At 44.2% G+C, this 20,079-nt stretch overlaps 1 protein-coding gene across 1 annotated transcript; it reads left to right on the forward strand.

Moving 5' to 3' along the window:
- Positions 1 to 10,555: 10,555 nt before the first annotated feature.
- On the forward strand, positions 10,556 to 19,204 carry SPMAP2 (sperm microtubule associated protein 2). The gene is made up of 6 exons (XM_089536872.1): positions 10,556 to 10,638; positions 12,065 to 12,123; positions 13,499 to 13,565; positions 15,391 to 15,517; positions 17,506 to 17,590; positions 18,965 to 19,204. Exons 1-6 carry the CDS (start codon positions 10,556 to 10,558, stop codon positions 19,162 to 19,164), a joined length of 621 nt encoding a protein of 206 aa, XP_089392998.1. The 3' UTR covers positions 19,165 to 19,204.
- The last annotated feature ends 875 nt before the right edge of the window (positions 19,205 to 20,079 follow it).

The following is a 20,079-nucleotide window of genomic DNA, read 5'->3' on the forward strand; positions in this document are numbered from 1 at the left end:
GCTAGGCTTCAAGGGCCTGCCCCTTTAAGGGGTGAAGCCTCAGAGGAGGCGGGTCTTGACCCAGAGGTATAAAAGACCTCAGCTGAGCTCCAACTCTTGCCAGAGCCAGGTGGCCTTTCAGAAGTTGGCTTGGTGGCAGTCTACCAAAATAACTTTTGTGGCCGTTTTGGCATGGGCATGACTGGTAGAACAACTGTGTTGTTGGAAAAATCTGTTTTAACCTCCTTCCTCTTCTCTGGACCAATATTCGACCTCCCCACCTGACTCAAAAAATTGCAGAACTCCACTTTCTTTGCTTTTCCATCTCTAAGATGGTGACCTGCTGAAGTAAGTCTTGATAGAGTGTTGATAGAGTGATTGAGGAGGCTGGGCAGAATGATGTTTTGTTCTTGTTGTGTGCCTTCAAGTCGTTTCCAACTTATGGCAACCCTAAGGAGAACCTATCATGGGGTTTTCTTGGCAAGGTTGGTTCAGAGGAGGTTTGCCATTGCCTTCCCCTGAGGCTGAGAGAGCATGCCTTGCCCAAGGCGAGCCAGTGGGCTTCCATAGGAATTGAATCCTGGTGTCCAGAGCCCTAGTCCAACATTCAAACCACAGTGGCCTCTGTTCCCCTCTTCTACATCCCCACCTGGTTGAGCACAATATCTGAAAATGCTGAACCTGGTGTGATATATTTCTATTTTAGGCAAGATTTAATTCCATGCCTAATTAATGCACTCCACGGCTGGATTTGAGAGCGTCGTAGAGTTTTGCCTTTTGTGTTTCCAGCAAAAGCTACCAGTGCATTTTGTTCATTGCTGCATTCACCTTTGGTCAGAAGTGGCTTGGGTTTAGCACATTGTCTGCCAGAGGTGCGAAGTATTTGCAGGCACCTCTCTGAATAATTTAGACGTCTCTTTTGCCAGTTCCCAGGGCTCAGGATCATTTGCAAAAGAGAGTGTTTTGTTGGAAAAGCAAGGTATTGTCTGTACTTCTTTTGGGTTGAATGTTCAGGTTAAAAAAAACCTGTGGCAAAAAAAGAGGTAGGTTTCCCCCTCCTATGCTCCCTCCACCCTTCGTTGTGTTAATATATAACTTTGCTCCTGTTCTCGTTTGTGTGCTGACCAATGTTTATTCTTGGCTGGTTGGTTTTCCTTCCTGTCTAGATTATTAATTATAAGGATGGTCCCAACCAAAGCATGGATGGATTAATACCGTAATGCCAACCAATTAGGGGCAGCCATTGGTTAGTATCTTAATACCATAGTAAAACATCTATATTACAAGAGTCATGATAACGCAGCCCTGGGATCCGCACACAGTCCCCAAGGATCTTTCTGTGGGCCACCACACTTCCAGCATCCCGATACTGATCTATTTCAGGGACGTAGACAAAGGGGGGGGGGTTCTGGGGGTCTGGACCCCCCCTTCCATTAGAAAAATGAATGGTGCGTGCTGCTGTGCCGCCGTGCTCAAGCCCCATTATAATGGTGGCACTTAGTCTGGACCCCCCCCCCTTCCTAAAATCCTGGCTACATCCCTGTCTATTTTGTAGCCATTTTTCCCTCCTGGAAGCCTGCAGGCATCTCTATTTATCTTGTGTATCTGGTTGTATATTCCTGCATGGCAGGGGATTGAACTGGATTGCCCTTGTGGCCTTTCCCAACTCTGGTGGTTGTTGTGTGCCTTCTTTTCTGACATATGGCAACCCTAAGGTGAACGTATCTTGGCAAGTTGCTTCGGAGGAGGCTTGCCATTGCCATCTCTGGGGCTGAGAGAGGGTGACTTGCTCAGGGATTTGAACTCTGTCCCCCAGAGTTGTCGTCTCTGATCTCTGATCTTTAAAAGAGCGATGGAGTTTATCACACGAAGGAGATTGGGAGTTTATCCTGTGAATATTCTGGAAAAACTGCATAATTATGCGAAATGATTTCACACGCTATTGCACAAAACCCGCCATTAAAGTGGTCACCAAGAAGCATTAACATGCATCTTTGTACTTTTGGGATATCGGTGACAGTGCATTTCCAATATCATTTTATTTGCGCAATTACTCACTCTTTTCACTTTATTTGCGGGATGCTCTACATGCGCTTTAATCTCACTTTAATGCCAAAATTAGCCCCAGTGTGATAAACTCCAAATGATCTTTTAAATAATTTGCAAGGCCTCCCTGCTGTTGTGTGCCTTCAAATTATTTCCAACCTAACCTAAGGTGAACCTATCACATCGTTTTCTTGGCAAGATTTGTTCAGAGCGGGCTTGCTGTTGCCTTAGCCTTCTCATGAGGCTGAGAGAGTGTGACTTGGCCAAGTTCATCCAGTGGGTTTCTCTGCCCGAGGTTTGACTCCTCATCGCTCTGGGGCTTTGGTTTTATTTTCCAGTGTTCTGTGCAATGTCCAGAACATCCCAGGGCATAAAATGGCTCCCACATTAGCCTGACATTAGCCCCTTCACTGTGGCCTCGAAGGCCAAAATGGGCAAGGGATTCCTGAACCGATCATCATGTTGGTAGTGATGCCAAACAATCCGTGAACACACAGCGAAGGGGCTAATGTCAGGCTAATGCCACAGCATCCCCTTTGCTATCATGCTGGATAATACCTCAAAGAGTCCAAGCTAAGCCCATTGCTTTCTGCAAAAATACCCACGCTGGAAATCCCAACCAGTCAGGATTGCCATAACGAAAGGCCCAAGGCCACATTATGGCCTAGCGCCAGTCATCTAGCCATACAATGAGGTTGGCGAGGACCAGTCGGGATGGTGCTGCTTTGTACATTCCCATGGGTGGGTCTCTCCAATCCATGGGCATGCTATGTGGTCAATAAGATCACAGGTTTGCTAATGAAACTAATCAGGAGAGCTGGCGTAGGGGGCAATGCGAACAAAGAAGCCCATCTTGTTTTTATTTTTCCAAACCTGGTGTCAAAAAATTAATGAAAAAGAGATTGAGGCTTGACACGCTGCCAAAATGGTTGGGTGGGATTGCTACGAATCCTGTCTCAGCCCTGGGGGCAATGCATAAAACATGCCACTCTCTGTGCCCTTGTGACCACAGCGCCATCTTCTGGAACACTATTTTGCAGCTAATGGAGTGCACCAGGGAATTCCAAAAGAAAATCGGCATGTGCTTTATGGACTATAGCAAAGCCTTTGACTGCGTAGATCAAGGAAGGCTATGGAAGGCCCTTAAAGACATGGGAGTGCCAACACATCTGATAGTCCTGATGAGGAATCTGTACTCAGGACAAGAGGCTACTAACAGAATAGAACATGGAGGAACGGAATGGTTCCCAATAGGCAAAGGGGTCAGACTAGTCTATATCCTTTCACCCTATCTATTCAACTTGTATGCAGAACATATTGTAAGAAAAGCAGGCTTCTTGGACACAGAAGAAGGAGGAGTGAAAATAGGAGGAAACGCAGGTGACACCATAGTACTAGCAGAAAACATCACAGACTTGGAACAACTGCAAAGGAAGATCAAAGAAGAAAGTGCACGTGTTGAATGTAAAAAATAATGACCACTGAGGACCTTTGCAAGTTCAACCTAGACAATGAAGAAATAGAAACAGTAAAAGACTTACCATACCTGGGATCAAACATGGATTGAAACAGAGAAATTAGAAGATTATTAAGAATGGGGAGGGCAGCTATGAAAGAACTAGAAAAGATCCTAAATTGCAAAGATATACAACTGAGCGCAAAAGTTAAAATCATACAAGGCATTGTATTTCCTATTACCATGAATGAAAGTGACAGCTGGACAGTTAAGAAAGAAGATAGGAAGAAAATCCATTCATTTGAGATTTGCTGGAGAAGAGTGTTGGGGATCTCATGGACGGCCAAAAGGACAAACAAATGGGTCCTAAAGCAGATCAAGCTGGAAGAAGGCAAGATGACCAAAGTGAGGCTGTCGTACTTTGGACACATCATGAGAAGGAAGGACTCATTGGAAAAGACAATGATGCTGGGAAAGGTGGAGGGAAGCAGAAAGAGAGGAAGGCCACAGGCCAGATGGATGATGGACTCTATGGAGGAGGTCACTATGAATTTTATGGGGTTGCAGGAATGAAGCAGAGCATGGGAGGGCGGAGGGTCTTGGAGATGTCTTATCCATAGGGTCGCCATGAGTCAAGATTGACTTGAAGGCAGTTAACAACAAATTTTGGGATGAGTTGGTGGCACCCCCTTGTGGCCCGGTGAAGGATTGTCGGGAGGTACCACACTGATAGGCTATTCCTGAAGAGTGTTCTTGAGCTTTCATGCTGCCAACGTCTTTCAGTTTAGTCTCAAAGGGGCTGCAAGATCTCTCTACATACTGATTCTACAGACTAATGCGGCTATAGCTTTGTATTCCTGAAGACGTTCTGTAAGAGAGGATAAGCCGTTTGGTTCAAGAGGAGGTGAATCTCCCAAGTCAATAACATTCATTCTTTACAACGAGGGAAATAAAAAGTCTGTAGCTATGGAAGGCTGAGAGTATTCACTCAGTTGGGGACCAAACTTCTGTGGTCTATCGTATCCATTGGAGGAGACCCCAAAGGCCACCCAGTCACCCCCTTCTGCCATGCAGGAATACACAGAATCCTAAAGTTGGAAGAGACCCCAAGGGCCACCCAGTCCAACCCCATTCTGCCATGCAGGAAGGCACCCTCAAAACCCCGCATGGCCATCCAGCCTCTGTTTAAAAACCTCCAAAGGAGGAGACCCTACCGCCTTCCAAGGCTGTGTTTTCCACTGTTCAACAGCTCTTACTGTCAAGGAGTTCTTCCTAATCTTGAGATGGAATCTCTTTTTCTCTCTTTTGAATCCATTGCTCCAGGTCCTGTTCTCTGGAGCAGCAGAAAACAAGCTTGCTCCATCTTCAGCGTGACACCCCTTCAAATACTTAAACAGGGCTACCATATCCCCTCTTAACTGTCTCTTCTCCAGGCTGAACATACCCAGCTCCCTCAATTTCTCCTCCTATGACTTGGTGGTTTCCAGACCCTTTACCATTTTGGTGGCCCTCCTCTGGACACACTTCAGCTTCTCTCAACATCCTTTTTTGAACTGGACCCAGTATTCCAGGTGAGGCCTGACCAAAGCAGGATGAAGTGGCACTATTACTTTCCTTGGTCTAGATGCTATACACTTCTGTTGATGCAGCCAAGAATCACATTCGCTTTTTTAGCTGCTGCATCACACTGTTGACTCGTGTTCAACTTGTGGCTTACTAGGACTCCTGGATCCCTTTCATAGTCTTCTTAAACCAGGTGTCTCTCATTCCATATCTGTGCATTTCCTCCCCCCCCCCCCCCCCCCCCCGGCCTTACATTTCTCCCTGTTGAAATTCATTTTGTTAGTTTTGGCCCATCATTCACTTCTATTTTAATGCTGCCTTTTGGTGTGTTCTTAACTGTATCGTTTCAGTTGGTAAGCTCCTTTGAGCCGCAGTCTGGGAGAAAGGTGGGGTATCGATACCCGTGATGGTGGCAGCAACAATAATAAGGGAACGGATCTTGAGCCCATATGAAAGGTGGAATATAAATGTAACTTAATGCAACGTGAGCCAAGCAAATCCCTCTGTCCTTCCTAGACGCAGGCACAGATTTACCCTGGGAGGTCTTTCTTGGTCGGGGTTATCTCCGTATCTGCATAAGCTACCTGTGGATTTTTTGCCCCAACAAGCTGTCATAATCCATTTCAGGGAGGAACTTCATTGCTTTAATTAATTCCCCGCTGTAGATTTCTGCTCTGGCAAATTCCTTATCTGAATATTCATGTTGACTCCATGAATATTCAACACAGATGGGGAATGCAGGAAGCCTTTGGGCTCCATCCCTGAGGTAATGGGAAAGGAATGATAATAATAATAATAATAATAATAATAATAATAATAATAATAATAGAAAGGGAGCTCAACATTAGGATAATTTAGTCTTTTGGGTTTTTTTTATTGGTGCCGTAAATCCACACTATTACAGGCTGCATCTGCACTGCAGAAATAACCCAGTTTGACGCTGCTTTAACTACTGCGGCTCAATGCTGTGGAATCTGGGGATATCCAGTTTGTTGTGGTGCCAACGGCCGTTTTTTGGAACCCAGGCAGGCTTATAAAGGGAATTACAAGCAGCCCTGCTTCATCTCAACTAAAGATGTACATCTTTGTAAATTCATTAATAATAAAAATTATTAAACATAGGTCTAATCTGCACTGCAGAAATGATGCAGGTTGAATGGAAGACGATTCTGGTTTTGAAAAAAATGTGGGGTTTTAAAATGTTAAACAATGGCACTCCTTTAGAGGCAATTGCAGAGGCAATTTGCTCTCTCTTTTGTAGAGAGATCTTGTAGCACCTTTGAGATTTAACTGAAGAAAGAAGTTGGCAGCATGAGCTTTTGTAGACACAAGTCTACTTCCTCAGATGCATTTAGTCATGTATTCTATGAGGAAAACATATCTACAGCACTCCTGGAAGATGCCCACCCAACCTTGGTTTAAATATCTCCAAAGATGGAGAAATCACCACCTTTTCAAGGCAGTTCTTATGGTCTTCCTAAAGTTTAGGTGGAATCTCTTTTCTTATCACTTCAATCACTTGGTCCTAGTCTTTGCAGCAGCAGAAAATAAGCTTCCTCCGTCTTCTAGATGACATCCCTTCAGATGTTTAAAGATGGCTATCTTGTCACCTCTCCCTTTTCTTCCCTCCAAGCTATATATATCCAGCTCCCTCAAGAATTGGTTTCTAGACCTTTAACTATCTTGCCCCTCTCTGGACATTTTCTGGCTTATTGAGATCTCTCTTGATCTGTGGCACCCAGAATTGGATACAGGATTCCAGGTGAGGTCTGACCAAAGCTGAATAGAGTAGCGTAACTATTTTCCTCCATCTGAGCACTAAATGCATATTGATGCAGCCCAAAACTGCACTGGCTTTGTTGGCTCATGTTCAGCTTAGGGCCTACTATCTTGCTTTCCAGCCAGGTGTCGCCCATCCTATAATTTGTGCATTTAATTTTGCTTGCTTAGATGTAGTACCAAACATTTGCCCCTGTTCTTGCATCCCTTTGAGGCATTCTCAGAGTGATGCTGCCAAGATGTTGGATGTTTGGTCCAAAAGGGGGTTTCCCTGGCAACGGGAGACGCGGCTACAGTCCCCATGGCAACGGATGCTTGCAAGGATGTGTTCTGTTAAGCCAGGCAGGAGAGACTCAGGACAGGTATTAGATGGAGGGGACCAGTTATGAGTGGCAAGGGGTGCATGGAAAGGAACCAAAGCTAGGGAGAGGACCAGGAGAAGACCGGACCATTGATGGTGTCAGCTGGGATCTCTGATTCTAATGGGACAGTGAGTCTGCTCTGGGTTTGGATCCAAACTTTGAAGGAGCAGTTTGATAGTGAAATACACTGCCTCAGTCTGTGGTGGACTGTCCTTCTTTGGAGGTTTTGAAACAGGCTGGAGGGCCTGTTGGGAGTGCTTGGATTATGAATTCCTGCATGACAGAATTTGGGTTGGACTGGCTGACCCTTGGTGTCTCAACCTTCTCCGTTTATCACACAAAGGAGATAACCCAGAAAACTTGTGTAATTCTGCAAAACGATTTCACACATCACACAACACCCGCCATTAAAGTGGTGACAAGGAAGCATTAACGCGCAGCTTTTTACTTTGGGGATTTCAGCGACAATGCGTTTCCGATAACACTTTATTTGCACAATTGCGTGTGATAATCATTTGCGCACTTACTCACTATTTCCACTTCATTTGCAGGATGTTTTAAATGTGCTTTAATCTCTCTTTAATGCTGAAATCAGTCCCAGTGTGATAAACTCCTATAATTCTCTGAACAGCTGAATCCATTTGCGGGGCTGGGTCCTGCAATCTTGAATAGCTCCTTTGCAATTCGGACTGAACGCCCAGAATGGATCCCTTACCCTCAGTGGTGTTGGAGTACCAAGATGCCTCTGAATATGGAAAGATGCTTTAGTGTTGAGTCGGATCATCCGTCCATGTAGATTAGTGATTCCCAAACTTTGGTCCTCTGAGTGTTTTGGACTTCAACTCCCATAAGCCCTAGCTAGCTTGGACAACAGTTTTGGAAGCCCAAAACACCCGGGGGACCAAATTTGGGAACTACTCATGTAGATCTATATTGTCTACACTGGTTTTCAGAGGGTCTCTCTCTCCAGGTTTTCAGATGCACATGAGCCACCATTCTGATGGATTTGCATCAGAATTTGCAAAGACCGGATCCTGCAAAAAGCATTTTAAACTACACATCCGACCTCGTTGCATTCCCAGGCTTACCTGGAGATGCTGGGGAGTGGATGGTGTTGCGTGCAGACATTGAATTCTACCCCTGAGCTGTGATCTGTCCCCTACAGACAGAAAATAAGGCTCCATTTCCTAGGAATCTGCCTTCATACTAAGGCTGGAATCCAAACGGAGCACTTTGCCTGCAATCAGATCTTCCAGTTTTGCACAAGGAGGCCTCGCTTTTTCTTTGCACAAGTGCCAATGTTCAAAGGAGGATGACCAAGATGGTCAAAGGTCTGGCAACCAAGACCTGGGAGAGATTAACTTAGAGAGCACTGAGGGTGTTTGCCGTATGTACTCAACCATAAGTCACCTCATGTATAAGTCGAGGGCAAATTTTGGGCCCCAAATTACGGATTTTGATCTGGGCCATGGATAAGTCGAGGGTAAAACTTAGTGGCAGGTAGCAAAGGATCTAAAGAATGAAGCAAAGGAAAACAATGCCAAAGAACTTACAAAATTCCAGAAGGCATCACTGTTTGTGATCACACTAAAGGCTGAATGGATGAGAGCATAGAAGGGGGTCAGTGCATCCTGGACACATTATGCTCTTGCCTTTCACCAGGGGATGGTTCGCTTTTTTATAGGTGTTAAAGTACAGGGCTTACATTGACCCATGCATAAGTCGATCCAGGGTTCTGGAATCAATTTTTTGACTAAAATTTCTAGACATGTATAAGTATATGTATGAGTATGAGTATATACAGTAGTTGGAGAAGAGAGGTCGGGCAGGAGAGCTTTCCCATACATCTTGTGGGGATGGTTGTGGTGAGCCTTCAAGTCATTTCCGACATGGCGACCCTAAGGCAAACCTGTCATGGGGTTTTCTTGACAAAGAGTTGTTCACAGGAGGTTTGCCATTGCCTTCCCCTGAGGCTGAGAGAGAGTGACTTGCCCAAGATCACTCAATGGGTTTCATGGATGAGCTGGGAATTGAATCCTGGTCTCCAGAGTGGTAGAATTCGAAGATATAGCTGTGCTAGTCTGTAGAATCAGTTCGTAGAGAGATCTTGTAGAACCTTTGAGACTAAATGAACGAAATTGGCAGCATGAGCTTTGACTTCAGTCTACTTCCTCAGATGCATCTGAGGAAGTAGTCTGAAGTCTACAAAAGCTCATGCTGCCAATTTCTTTCTTTCAGTTAGTCTCAAAGGTGCAACCTGGTCTCCAGAGTCCTAGCCCAAACCACTATGACACACTCTCCTCCAGTATAAATACACTGGTGGGATTTCATTGCTATCAGCATTTTATTGTATTTTATGCAGCCCAATGTTGTCAACACCTTTTGGGCCGGATTCTCTCCCAGCCTGGCCTGGATTTTGCGAAGACTGAGCTGGGGGCTTTCTGCATGCAAACCAGGAGCTCTAACCATTGAATTGTGGTCCTTCTCATGTATAACAACATGAGGACTCTGTGCATAGATCTAGATTTCTCAGCTTATATATTTTTTCCTACCACAGGATAGTTGGGCTCTACGCAACTTTTTTTTTTTTGGGGGGGGGGGTTGCATGAGAATTTGCAAAGACTGAAACCTGTAAAAGAATTTTAAACCACAGATCCCATCTCATGTCTACTTTCTTTCTGGCCAAAGTTTCCCTAACATAAATATCTATTGGCCTATTTTTATGACAAGGGTGCCCCCAAGTGGTGATGGTTGGTATTGATTTGTAAATGGTTCCATTTCATACTGGTTTCCAGGTAAAAGTAATACAATTCCAAAGCACACTGCAGAAGTAATCCAGTTTGAGACCACTTTAACTGCCCTGGCTCAATGCGAGGGAATTTTGGGAACGGTGCCACAATACACTACAATTCCCAGGATCCTCTAGCGCTGAGCCAGGGCAGTTAAAGCGGTCTCAAACTGGATTATTTCTGCAGTGTAGATGCATCGAGTGCCCGTTGTTTAGAATAGCATAAACATAAGAGAAAGGACAGAACGTTGTAAAGAAGCAAAGCTCGCAGAAACTCTGATCAAGTGCATTTTCCCACTTTTCTTCTTTTTCTTCTGCAGCTGGTGTCATAAAGTACCGACAAAAACTGTGATCGCTATATTTGGATCTTGGCTACAGCCACAACTGAGATACACAATTCCTCAGGTTTTCGGATGATTCTGCCCAACTTCCACCACCCTACATACCCTTCTTAGTCCCGGGACACTGCAAGATATCAGTGTGCCATTTCTGCCAGATGGTAGCGGTAATCCAATCCTTGGTCGAGAATATATTTTACCATTTTGACCAGAAGGGCTCTGGAATTGGTTATGCAAGTGACAGATGACTCCAGGATGGAACCAGAAACAAGACCGGATCAGTATCCTTGCCCAGCCAAAGGTTAACCACCAGCTCCTCTTCTGCAGGTGAGAAGAGCCTGGTTTGATTTTGTTCAGATACACTCACTTTCTTCATATAGATGGTTTTAGATGGTAGGGTAGGTCATCTTTCTACTCTCAATACTTGAAGGAGTGCCTCTGGATATGGATCTGCCTGAGATTTAAGGCCTGTTGGAAGAGCCCTTCCTCTGTGTCCCATCCATCAGAGGAATATGCTGTGGAAGGACCTGGGAAAGGGCCTTCTGTGCTGTAGATTTAATACAAAATTTCCTCTCCACAGTTGAACAGTATGTGGTGCCAAGTCACTTTATTGGTGCATCACCAGTGTGGGGAGCGCAGATTTTGTTGGACTGCAACTCCCAGCATTCCTTACAGCTGGGGCTGCAGGGAGCTGCAGTCCTACAACATCTGGAGGGCCACAGGATTTCCTCAATTTACTTGTTCCACTCAGTCTACAGGACATTTGGCGATATATTTGAGTCACGTTTTTCATGCTTTATGCCATTAACTCATCATTTCTAAGGACTTTTATTCGAATGCAAAGAAGTAAGAAAATATATATATAACAAATAATGCAAAAAATGATAGCACATGGAATAACCAGGAAGGCCTCCAGCAATGTCCTCACCAAACAAACCTGTAAGGCTTAGGTTCTCTGGATTTTGTTGGACTGCAACTCCCAGCATTCCTTACTATTTGCTATACCAGCTGCGGCTGAGGAGAGTGAATGTCCCAAAAACATCTGGAGCAAGGGTGGGCCTCCAGATGTTGTTGGCTTGGCAGCTCCCAGCATTTCTTAGCCATTGGCTATGTTTGCAAAAGGTGTGAATCTAATGAATGTAATAGTGTACATAAAAGATGTTAACCAAGGTTGCCTGGTCCTGCAGTCCAATAAGTTCTGTGTGATCTTGGAAACTGCAGGACACCATACCCATCAGCTGTTTGGCTGAGACAGCCCTGATTAATCCTTTGCCATCTCACTTTCTCAGTTGCTTTTAAAAAGTCCTAGTTTCTCTCTCTTCCTCCCAGTTCTCCTCAACTTGCTTCAACTGCTGCAAAATGAGTTCAAAGTAGTTTGCACTCAGTTAACTCAGCAGTGGGGAGAGGAGAACATGGGGCAAAATCTTGTCCTTCCCAGTCTGCGCAGGCAAAAGCAAACCGCTGCAGCTGTTCACAGATTGTTTATTCTTTCCCATTAAAACTTTTGCTGTCTTGACCACACTCTGGTGTTGCTTGGTCACACGTGTCTTGGTCCTGGTGTGTGAAATGTTGGAGGGTATGGGATCCCCATCCCTGACTGAAAACAATGCACAAGGGAAAATGTATTTTCGGAAACCTTTTCAGGTTCTGGTATTGTGCTGGTCGTGCTGTAAGCAGGGAACAGAAAGGTAGATAAATTGACATGAAGATATACTATAATACATCATTTAACACTCTCTGTCCTCCTCTGTAGGCCGACTGTCTACTGGGTAGATAAAATACCCAAGGAGCAGCCCAGGTTCACCGTTCCAGGCAAGTGGTGGATCGTTTTAGTTATACGTAGTTAACAGGTCACAGGTTGTTTATAAAAGGTAAAGGTATACCTTGCCATTTCTAGGTTTTAGAGTCATAGCCTATAGAGCCCTATATGGCTCAGGTCCAGTTATGGGGTTGCCAGGTTCTGACTATCCCCGAGATTTCAGGGCCAAAATTTGAAACCTAGGGACATCACCTTGTTGCCTTAGGTGGCAGGTCCTGGTGATGTTTCAAGGGTCATATCACAAGGAGCAGCCCCTAGCAAAGTCATTGAGCCTTAGACACTTAGTTGTAGAGAATATAACATTTCAATAATAAGGAAGATCTAACAAAGGAGGTGTGTGTAAATGTGTGTAAACACATCTTATGAGCCCATCTGGATTTTGAGATCTTGCAGGGAAAGGCCTTCTTTCTGCCCCCCCCCCCCCACCTTTCAGGGACATTCATGGGGAAGGCTGGGGCTTTGGGATTCTCTTTCTAGAGAGGCTGGACTGGCCTCTTCCATTTTTGGTGGTGGGTGAAGACTTTGTTTCCAGAAGCCTTTGGGAACTGATTGTTTATAAGGAAAGAGCTTTAATTGTTGAAACAATTGTGGCTTTGCAGGCTAGAGCTTACAAGAACTTTCCAACCATTCCGACAAGTAGTTAGAATGAATGGCTTTTTAGACTGTATGAATTGTTATCTCTCTCCATTCCCTTTTTCCATGAATCCAAGGGTGGGCAAAGTGCACCCCTAAATCCCCAGTTCCCACATGGTCAAGAAGGGGGAAAGGCGTCTGTCTGCAACGAGATCCCATTAGACCAGTGGTCCCCAAACCTTTTGAGTTACCGCTCCTTTTCCTCTTGGGTGACAACCCTAGTACCCCCTGTGCCTTTTTCTTGCAATAAAAACTGGCATGGACAACACACTTCTCAGTCGCTACTGAAAATTGGCTGCTTGGTTGCTGCTTCTTTTGCACCCAGTCACCTTGGGAGCAGCAACCGAGCAGCTGGCTAAGCAGCTAAATGCTACTGGTTCCCCTGGTCTTTCTTGCACTCCAGTTCTTTGACTGAAGGCCCCCTTCTACCCCCTTTTCCCTCACTGACCCCTTAGATCTTTCTTCTGTCTCCAGAAGTACAATACACCTGCTTTGGGAACCACTGCTCTAGACCCTTCTGACTAAATGTTAGGAGGAACTGCCTGATAGTGGAATGGATTGGCCCAGAAAGTGATGCACTTTCTTCCAGTGCAGGATTTGCAACAGATGTTTGCATGGCCACTTGTTGCGTTACTTTATCTCTGGATTCTTGCGCTGGCAGGGAGTTGGGAGTAGGTGGTCCTTGGGAATCTTGTCCAGCTCTATGATTCTCCCTTCCCCGTTTTTCTTTTGCAGTCTTAACTTCCAGGCAGGAAGAGCTCTCACAAATTAAGAAGGTGAATGCAGACTTCAGAGGAGACAGGTGAGGGAGAACATGACCAGTTTGGGGCGGAAAATAGGTGGACCAATCTATCCATAAAAAGGTAGGCCAGTCAGAACCTTCCCAAGATGTCTTGGTGCCTGAAGCAAAGCACAACATGTGTCCCAGTTCCTGGTTCCATATACAGAAAGTGACTGCACTTGCAGTTGACTCAGTGCTGGTGGTGCACAAGGATCCTCCACACACCTTTTTGAATGTGGGAAGTTAAAATTAGGGATTGCAGGACAGATCAGGTAAGATACAGTTCTGTCTGCCAAACATTTAAAGTCCTTGCAAAGACTGAGGTGGTGGATACCTCACTCTGCCCAATAGACAGACCAGCTAATATCCTGTTAGTGACATATATGGGTTTAAGCCCAACTTATGTCATCATCATCATCATCATCATCATCATCATCATCATCATCATCATGCTTTATTTATATAGTGCTGTAGATTTGCACAGCGCTGTACATACAAACAATAAAATACCTGTCCATGGCATACAATCTAAGAAATAATATCTATCTATCTATCTATCTATCTATCTATCTATCTATCTATCTATCTATCTATCTATCTATATGATACATAACAATACAGGAAAGAGTTCAATGAAACAGGCAACAAATTAAAAACGTCAGATAGCAAATAATAGTCACGCAGTGCCTGGGAATGCTTCTCTGAACAGGTTGGCTTTCATGTGTGGGCTTTTCTTTTGGTGTATGTTTTAGGGTACGTTGCAAAGGTTGGTGTTATTTTCCTTACTCTGCAGTAACCAAAACCACCATTTAGCCACTATACACACACTGGCCATTCAGTGCTGGTGAAGGGAAGAACTGAAGACATGTCTGGCTGTGTTCCTATAGCCAGATGCAAAATACGGTAACATAGCCAGACACTTGTCCACTGAGACCTCTGGAAAACACTAGTAGATCTCAGCAGACGATACCATCATTTTGTGTCTGCCTACAGGGACGTCGCTATATGTTTCTCTGATCCTTCCCCTGCTCTCTACTACTAGCCATGGGTGAGGTGCAGTGGCAGAATGAGTCTGGAGAGGGGAAAGCGAAAGAGATATAGAGTAGTTCAACCTGCAGACTTTTTTGCTATGCTCTGCCCTCCAGGAATCCTAGCCACCATTTGTAGGAGTTTATGACACTGGGGCAAATTTTGGCATTACAGAGATTAAAGTGCATTTAAAGCATCCCACAAATAAAACGCAAAATGACACGTTATTGCGCAAATGATTATCACACACAATCACACAAATAAAGTGATGCCGGAAATGCATTGTTGCTGGCATCCCGAAAGTAAAAAGATGCACGTTAATGCTTCTTTGTGGCCACTTTAATGGCAGGTTTTGTGTGACGTCGTGTTAAATCATTTTGTGTAATTTTGCAATTTTTCCGGGATATTCACAGGATAAACTCTCGATCTCCTTCGTATGATAAACTTATAGAGAACTCTGTGTGTTTTTACTCCCAATAGATAAATTCATGGATACAAAACAAAATCCATTACTTCTTTTGTTTCCATCACTTCATGACAGGGTGGAATAACTTTGTTATCAGTGTAGGCTTTTCCTTAGTGCCACCTTAAGCGATCATCTTAAGAAGATGCAGACTATGATTCTAAGAGGACTGCCTTGCTTCTGCTACATTGCTTTTTGCCATTTTTGCCTGATGAAAAAATCTTTGAAAGCTAATGGGATGTATTTTTGCATCTTTTGGTTGGCTTAATAAAAGTTTCGTCACAATGCATACTTTGGGTAGTGTATTTCAGTCTTTGTAAGTTGCTGCTGTTTCCTTCTCTTTGCCAAATCCAGGCCCACTCCTATGTGGCCAGTCTCGCGGGCGGCTCTGAAAGTGGAGGCATCGCCCAGGTTGAAGGAACTGGCACAGCCTCGCCATTACGCCGACGTCTGGGAATTAAGCCGGCCCCGGTCTCTGATGGTATGTGGATTGTTCACCAGCTTCTTCCTTTGCTGTAGGACAATGGTGACTGTATAATGCTTCCATGCATTTGAGATGCCATAGCACCTTGTTGTTGAACCATATTGGCAGACTGTTTTATGTCCGTTGTAGCAAATTCACATTATTGTGAAAATTATTGCAGTCAGCTCTCCGTAGCTATGAATTCTGCATCCATGTATTCAACCATCCATGGCTTGAATATATATATATATATATATATATATATATATATATATATATATATTCCAAAATGCAAAGTTTGATTTTGCCATTTTATATAAGGGATGCCATTTTACTATCTATTGTACGTAGTGGGACTTGAGCATCCACACATTTTGGTATCCATAGGGGTCCTGGAACCAAACACAGGGGATACCAACGGCCCACTGTACTACAATCTTTAAATAGATCAGAAGCCAGGAAAGAGCTAGGTGTGTCAAAGGAAGATGGCAGAAAAGTGGAATGATTTCAGAAAATGAGTAAGAAGTTGGATATCATGCGTTGATGTTGTTTGTCTTCAAGTCATTTCTGACTCAGAAGAGATTTGCAATTGCCTTCCTCTGAAGCTGAAAGCATGTGATGCCCAAGGTTACTCAGTGAGTTTCACAGAAAAATATAAAACTATTTCTTTCCACTTTCTCATAAACCAATGTAGATTATCCAGTCAAGCTGAATATTGGAGATTTTGGACAGAAGAAAAGGAGAGATTTGTTCACACAGCACATAGTTTGATGCCACATAAAGTGGGGATGGCCACTGACTTGGAGGTTAGACAAATTCATGAAGGACAAGGATACTGATGACTACCAACTAGAACGGCTAGCTGCTGAATCAGAAGCACTATGTGACTTGCTAAGAATTGGTCAGATGGGAAAGATGAGTGAGAAACTGCTATGGCATCCATGCTCTGGGGGATGCATGTTTGCGTGTTTCCCTGGTTGACCAATGTGAGAAGTAGGGTGATAGATGAGTAAAGTCATTGGTTGGTCCAGTACAGCTCTTCTTTGTGGTATAAAAACTGGTTGGTATTGTGATGCCCTGCTTTCAGAACATGGAAATGGGCTTTGACTCTAAGACTGAAGCACTGGATCTGCTGGAAACCAGCTCTGGCAGAGTCTTGCCCATTCAGATACAGAAAACAACTTACCTCTACCGACCTTAACCAAGCAGAGATAGCAGAGGGAGAGCTTGGGGAAGTCTCAGAGGATCTATAGGAAGCAGCCATAAATTAGGCAGCAGCAGTGTTAACTATAAATTTGTAGTTTTCAGAGATTATTTAGCCTACCTTGCTCTCCGTCATGTTCCTGAACCTGTGTGTTTGACCTGGACTGTGTTTGTGGACGCTGGATACTGTCTACCTGTCTTGGATATTGAATAACTCTCTTGCTGGACCCGAAACTTGTGAATGAACTTTTTCTGGTTTGCTAAGGAGTTTATCACACGAAGGAGATCAGGAGTTTATCCTGTTACTATCCTGGGAAAATCGCATAATTACATGAAACGATTTCACACAATGTCGCACAAAATCCACTATTAAAGTGGTCACAAAGAAGCATTAAAGTGCATCTTTTTACTTTCGGGATTCCAGCGACAATGCATTTCCGATATCACTTTCTTTGTGCAATTGCGTGTGCAATTACTCACCATTTTCACTCTATTTGCGAGATGCTTTAAACATGCTTTAATCTCCCTTTAATGCTGAAATTAGCCCCAGTGTGATAAACTCCTAAGTAAATGCTGAGCTGTAAGCTGCTCTGTCACTTTGCTTGCTTATTAATTGGTGCGGTGTCTCTATCAGCTGTGTAGAGATCAGCGTTTGGCTGGTTGCCCGAACTGTGTTTGGCAGAGGTACCATCTCTGTGTGCCCCTTTAATTCCTTTCTTTGGTGGTGTCTGTTTCTGCTTGATGCAGAAACAGTGATGGGGAAACCAAGCTCTTTCATAGAAGTGTTGCATTCTTTCCTTTAGGTGAGTCAAGGAGCCCTGACGGCTACTGCAACGCCACGGATCATTGCTCTAGCTGAACCAAAGCATGTGGCATCCCCTTCGAGGGGTAAGCAACTTGTGTTATCATTCTCCTTAAGTGTTGTAACTTGCTTTTCATGCCAGTCTAGCTGTGGTTCCTTGGGGAGCTTCTGGTATGGGGGTGCTGTCCCATGCTGCTCCTTAAATGAAGCGCATTCCCATTTTCAGACCATCGGCCTGGGAACAGAGCTGTACAAACACAAGGGCTTCTGTGCATTGCTAACATGGTTCCCAAGATGCCCCTTCCACAGCCAAGCGGGGAAGCGGTTCCCATAAGGAATCATCCCAGATGCCTACTTGAAAGGCTTTCCCCCTCTACCGAGAGGCAGGGCACCACTTCAGATGTGCATTGGCACATTTGCCCCCCCAGAAGTCAGGTAGTTTCCTCTGATAGTAACTTTGACAGCAAGACATACTTTTAGACTATCCTCAGTTCCTCCAGTGAAAGTTAAACTACTTGCTCTGCCTCCAAGCTGAGAAAAAAGGTTGTTATCAACATTGTATTTGGACACACAATTGTATTTAAAGAGACATGAAACCAGAAGCCTTCGTTGCCCTTAGTGTATTTTTCTTTTGCGCCAAGATCCTCTCTAGTCACGCCTTATTTGAAACACTATAAAAATCTTGGTTACGTAAAACACTGGAAAGAGCCAGAGACCCCAGCTATTGATGGATGGCTTTTAAAAGCCTTAGATGTAATGGAAATGGATAAATTAACAATGTTAATGAGAGATAAGGAGAAGCAGTATGGGATCCATTGTTGAAGTATTGCAGAAAGAGATGGTCAAACTGCGATTAGAAACAGAGAGATGAGGAGTTTTGTTGCCTAGATCATGGGAAACGAGAGTTTCTTAAAAATGTATGGCAAATGAAACATAAAAAGAGACATAGTTCTAAGAGAAGAAAGAATAATGGATATAGATTAGTGTGATGGAGAATGATTTTGAAGAAAGAAAGAGGAATATATAATGATGATGTAAAGGAGGACTTAATGGATTGAAGAGGAAAAGGTTATGGAAGGAGTGGGGAGGGAATGGCAAAGAATAACATTGCAAAGAATATGGGTTAAATAAGAATGTATTTTATCAGGAGTGTAAATAAAGAATATTTGGGGGGGGGGATCTTGGTTACGCAGAGAGAGAGAAAAGTTGAAATGAACCAAAATGGCATAGGAGAAATATACCATCCATGTGGGGTGTATATTCACCCCATTATTTCCCATCCATGGTTTTTGATAGCACTTTAAATAGGCGCAAAACATTTCTGATCAGAAACAACGCGGGGGGCGGAATAAACGGAGGCCTACATAGAAGCATTACACCTCCAGTGTTTCCCTCTTTAGGAAAGGGCTGTCTGTGCTGAACTTGGTTCCAAATTCTTCTCTTTTGGTTTGCCCTTCCAGAGATACGTAGAAAAAGCATCCATGGTCCCATTGTTGGAGTGGAAAAATTTCACGAACTCTCCAAACCTCGAGTCTACGCTTTTGAGGTCCCCCGTCCACCCGGGATCTCCAGAGCGGCTCTCGAATATGTTCCTAGCCCTCGCATTCTTGAAATCAGCCGTCCAATGAGAGTAAGAGGCAAAGCGTCTCACATGATGTAGGGGTTGCGCTTCCTTGACTTTGGTCCGATTGAAAACCCGATTAAAGGATCTTGCACTCCTCAGACCTAAAAACTGGGCATGATGTGTCGTCATTTTGAAATAATTTCTTGGTTAGCATTGTGGTGGGTTGGATAAAATGTTGAGCCCAACACAGCTCTGGGTCGCGGGTGTCACTTTTATTACGGCTTGGAAATGCTCCTCTGTCTTGAGAATAAACATGGGTTATGTGTGTTGCTTGCCTTCAAGTTGCTTCCAACTTATGGCGGCGCTTAAGGCAAACCTGTCACAGGGCTTTCTTGGCAAGCTTCTTCAGAGCGGGTTTGCCATTGCCATCGTCTGAGGTTGAGAGATTGTGACTTGCCTAAAGTCACCCAGTAGGATTTCATGGTTGAGTGGGGATTTAAACCCTGTTCTTCATAGTCCGATGCTCAAACCACTACACCGTGCAATTTCCTTTTTATTGACCATGTCTTGTAACAGATTTCCCCCAGTATCTTTCCAAGCTTAGCTCTACGGACCATCTAGTTTCCCTTATTTCCTTGATAGATCCCCCTGACTTTCCAACACCGTCTTCTCCTTGGCAGTTCTCTTGCCACCTTAGTCAAAATCATCCAGGACTCCAACCCAAAACCTGTGTATGCGATAGGAACCCCTTCTGGCGAGCAACCCAAGGCTGCCTAATGCAGAAGCAAGTAGTAGTAGTCTCCTCTCAGCCTCCACCTGAAGTACCACTCTTTAGGCATCCTATTGATGCTCTGCGAAATGGTTTATGTGGATCAGAATATGGATTATGTCCTAAGAAGACTAGATGCTGTCTACAACTATGTGGTTCTCTAGGATCTAAAAACAAGATACAGCAGTACATGTAAATGTTTTAGACTCTTAGGCCCAATCTGCACTGAAGAAATAATGCAG

This window comes from Sceloporus occidentalis, unplaced genomic scaffold, assembly GCF_023333645.1.
Source record: "Sceloporus occidentalis isolate IW3139 unplaced genomic scaffold, rSceOcc1.0.p SCAF_8, whole genome shotgun sequence".
In the NCBI taxonomy this organism is placed as follows: domain Eukaryota; kingdom Metazoa; phylum Chordata; class Lepidosauria; order Squamata; family Phrynosomatidae; genus Sceloporus; species Sceloporus occidentalis.

Coding starts and splice junctions, on each gene's coding strand:
- SPMAP2 (XM_089536872.1), top strand. CDS start 10,556: ATGACTCCAGGATGGAACCAGAAACAAGACCGGATCAGTATCCTTGCC. Junction 10,639..12,064: donor CACCAGCTCCTCTTCTGCAG/GTGAGAAGAGCC, acceptor CCTCCTCTGTAG/GCCGACTGTCTACTGGGTAG. Junction 15,518..17,505: donor GCCGGCCCCGGTCTCTGATG/GTATGTGGATTG, acceptor TCTTTCCTTTAG/GTGAGTCAAGGAGCCCTGAC.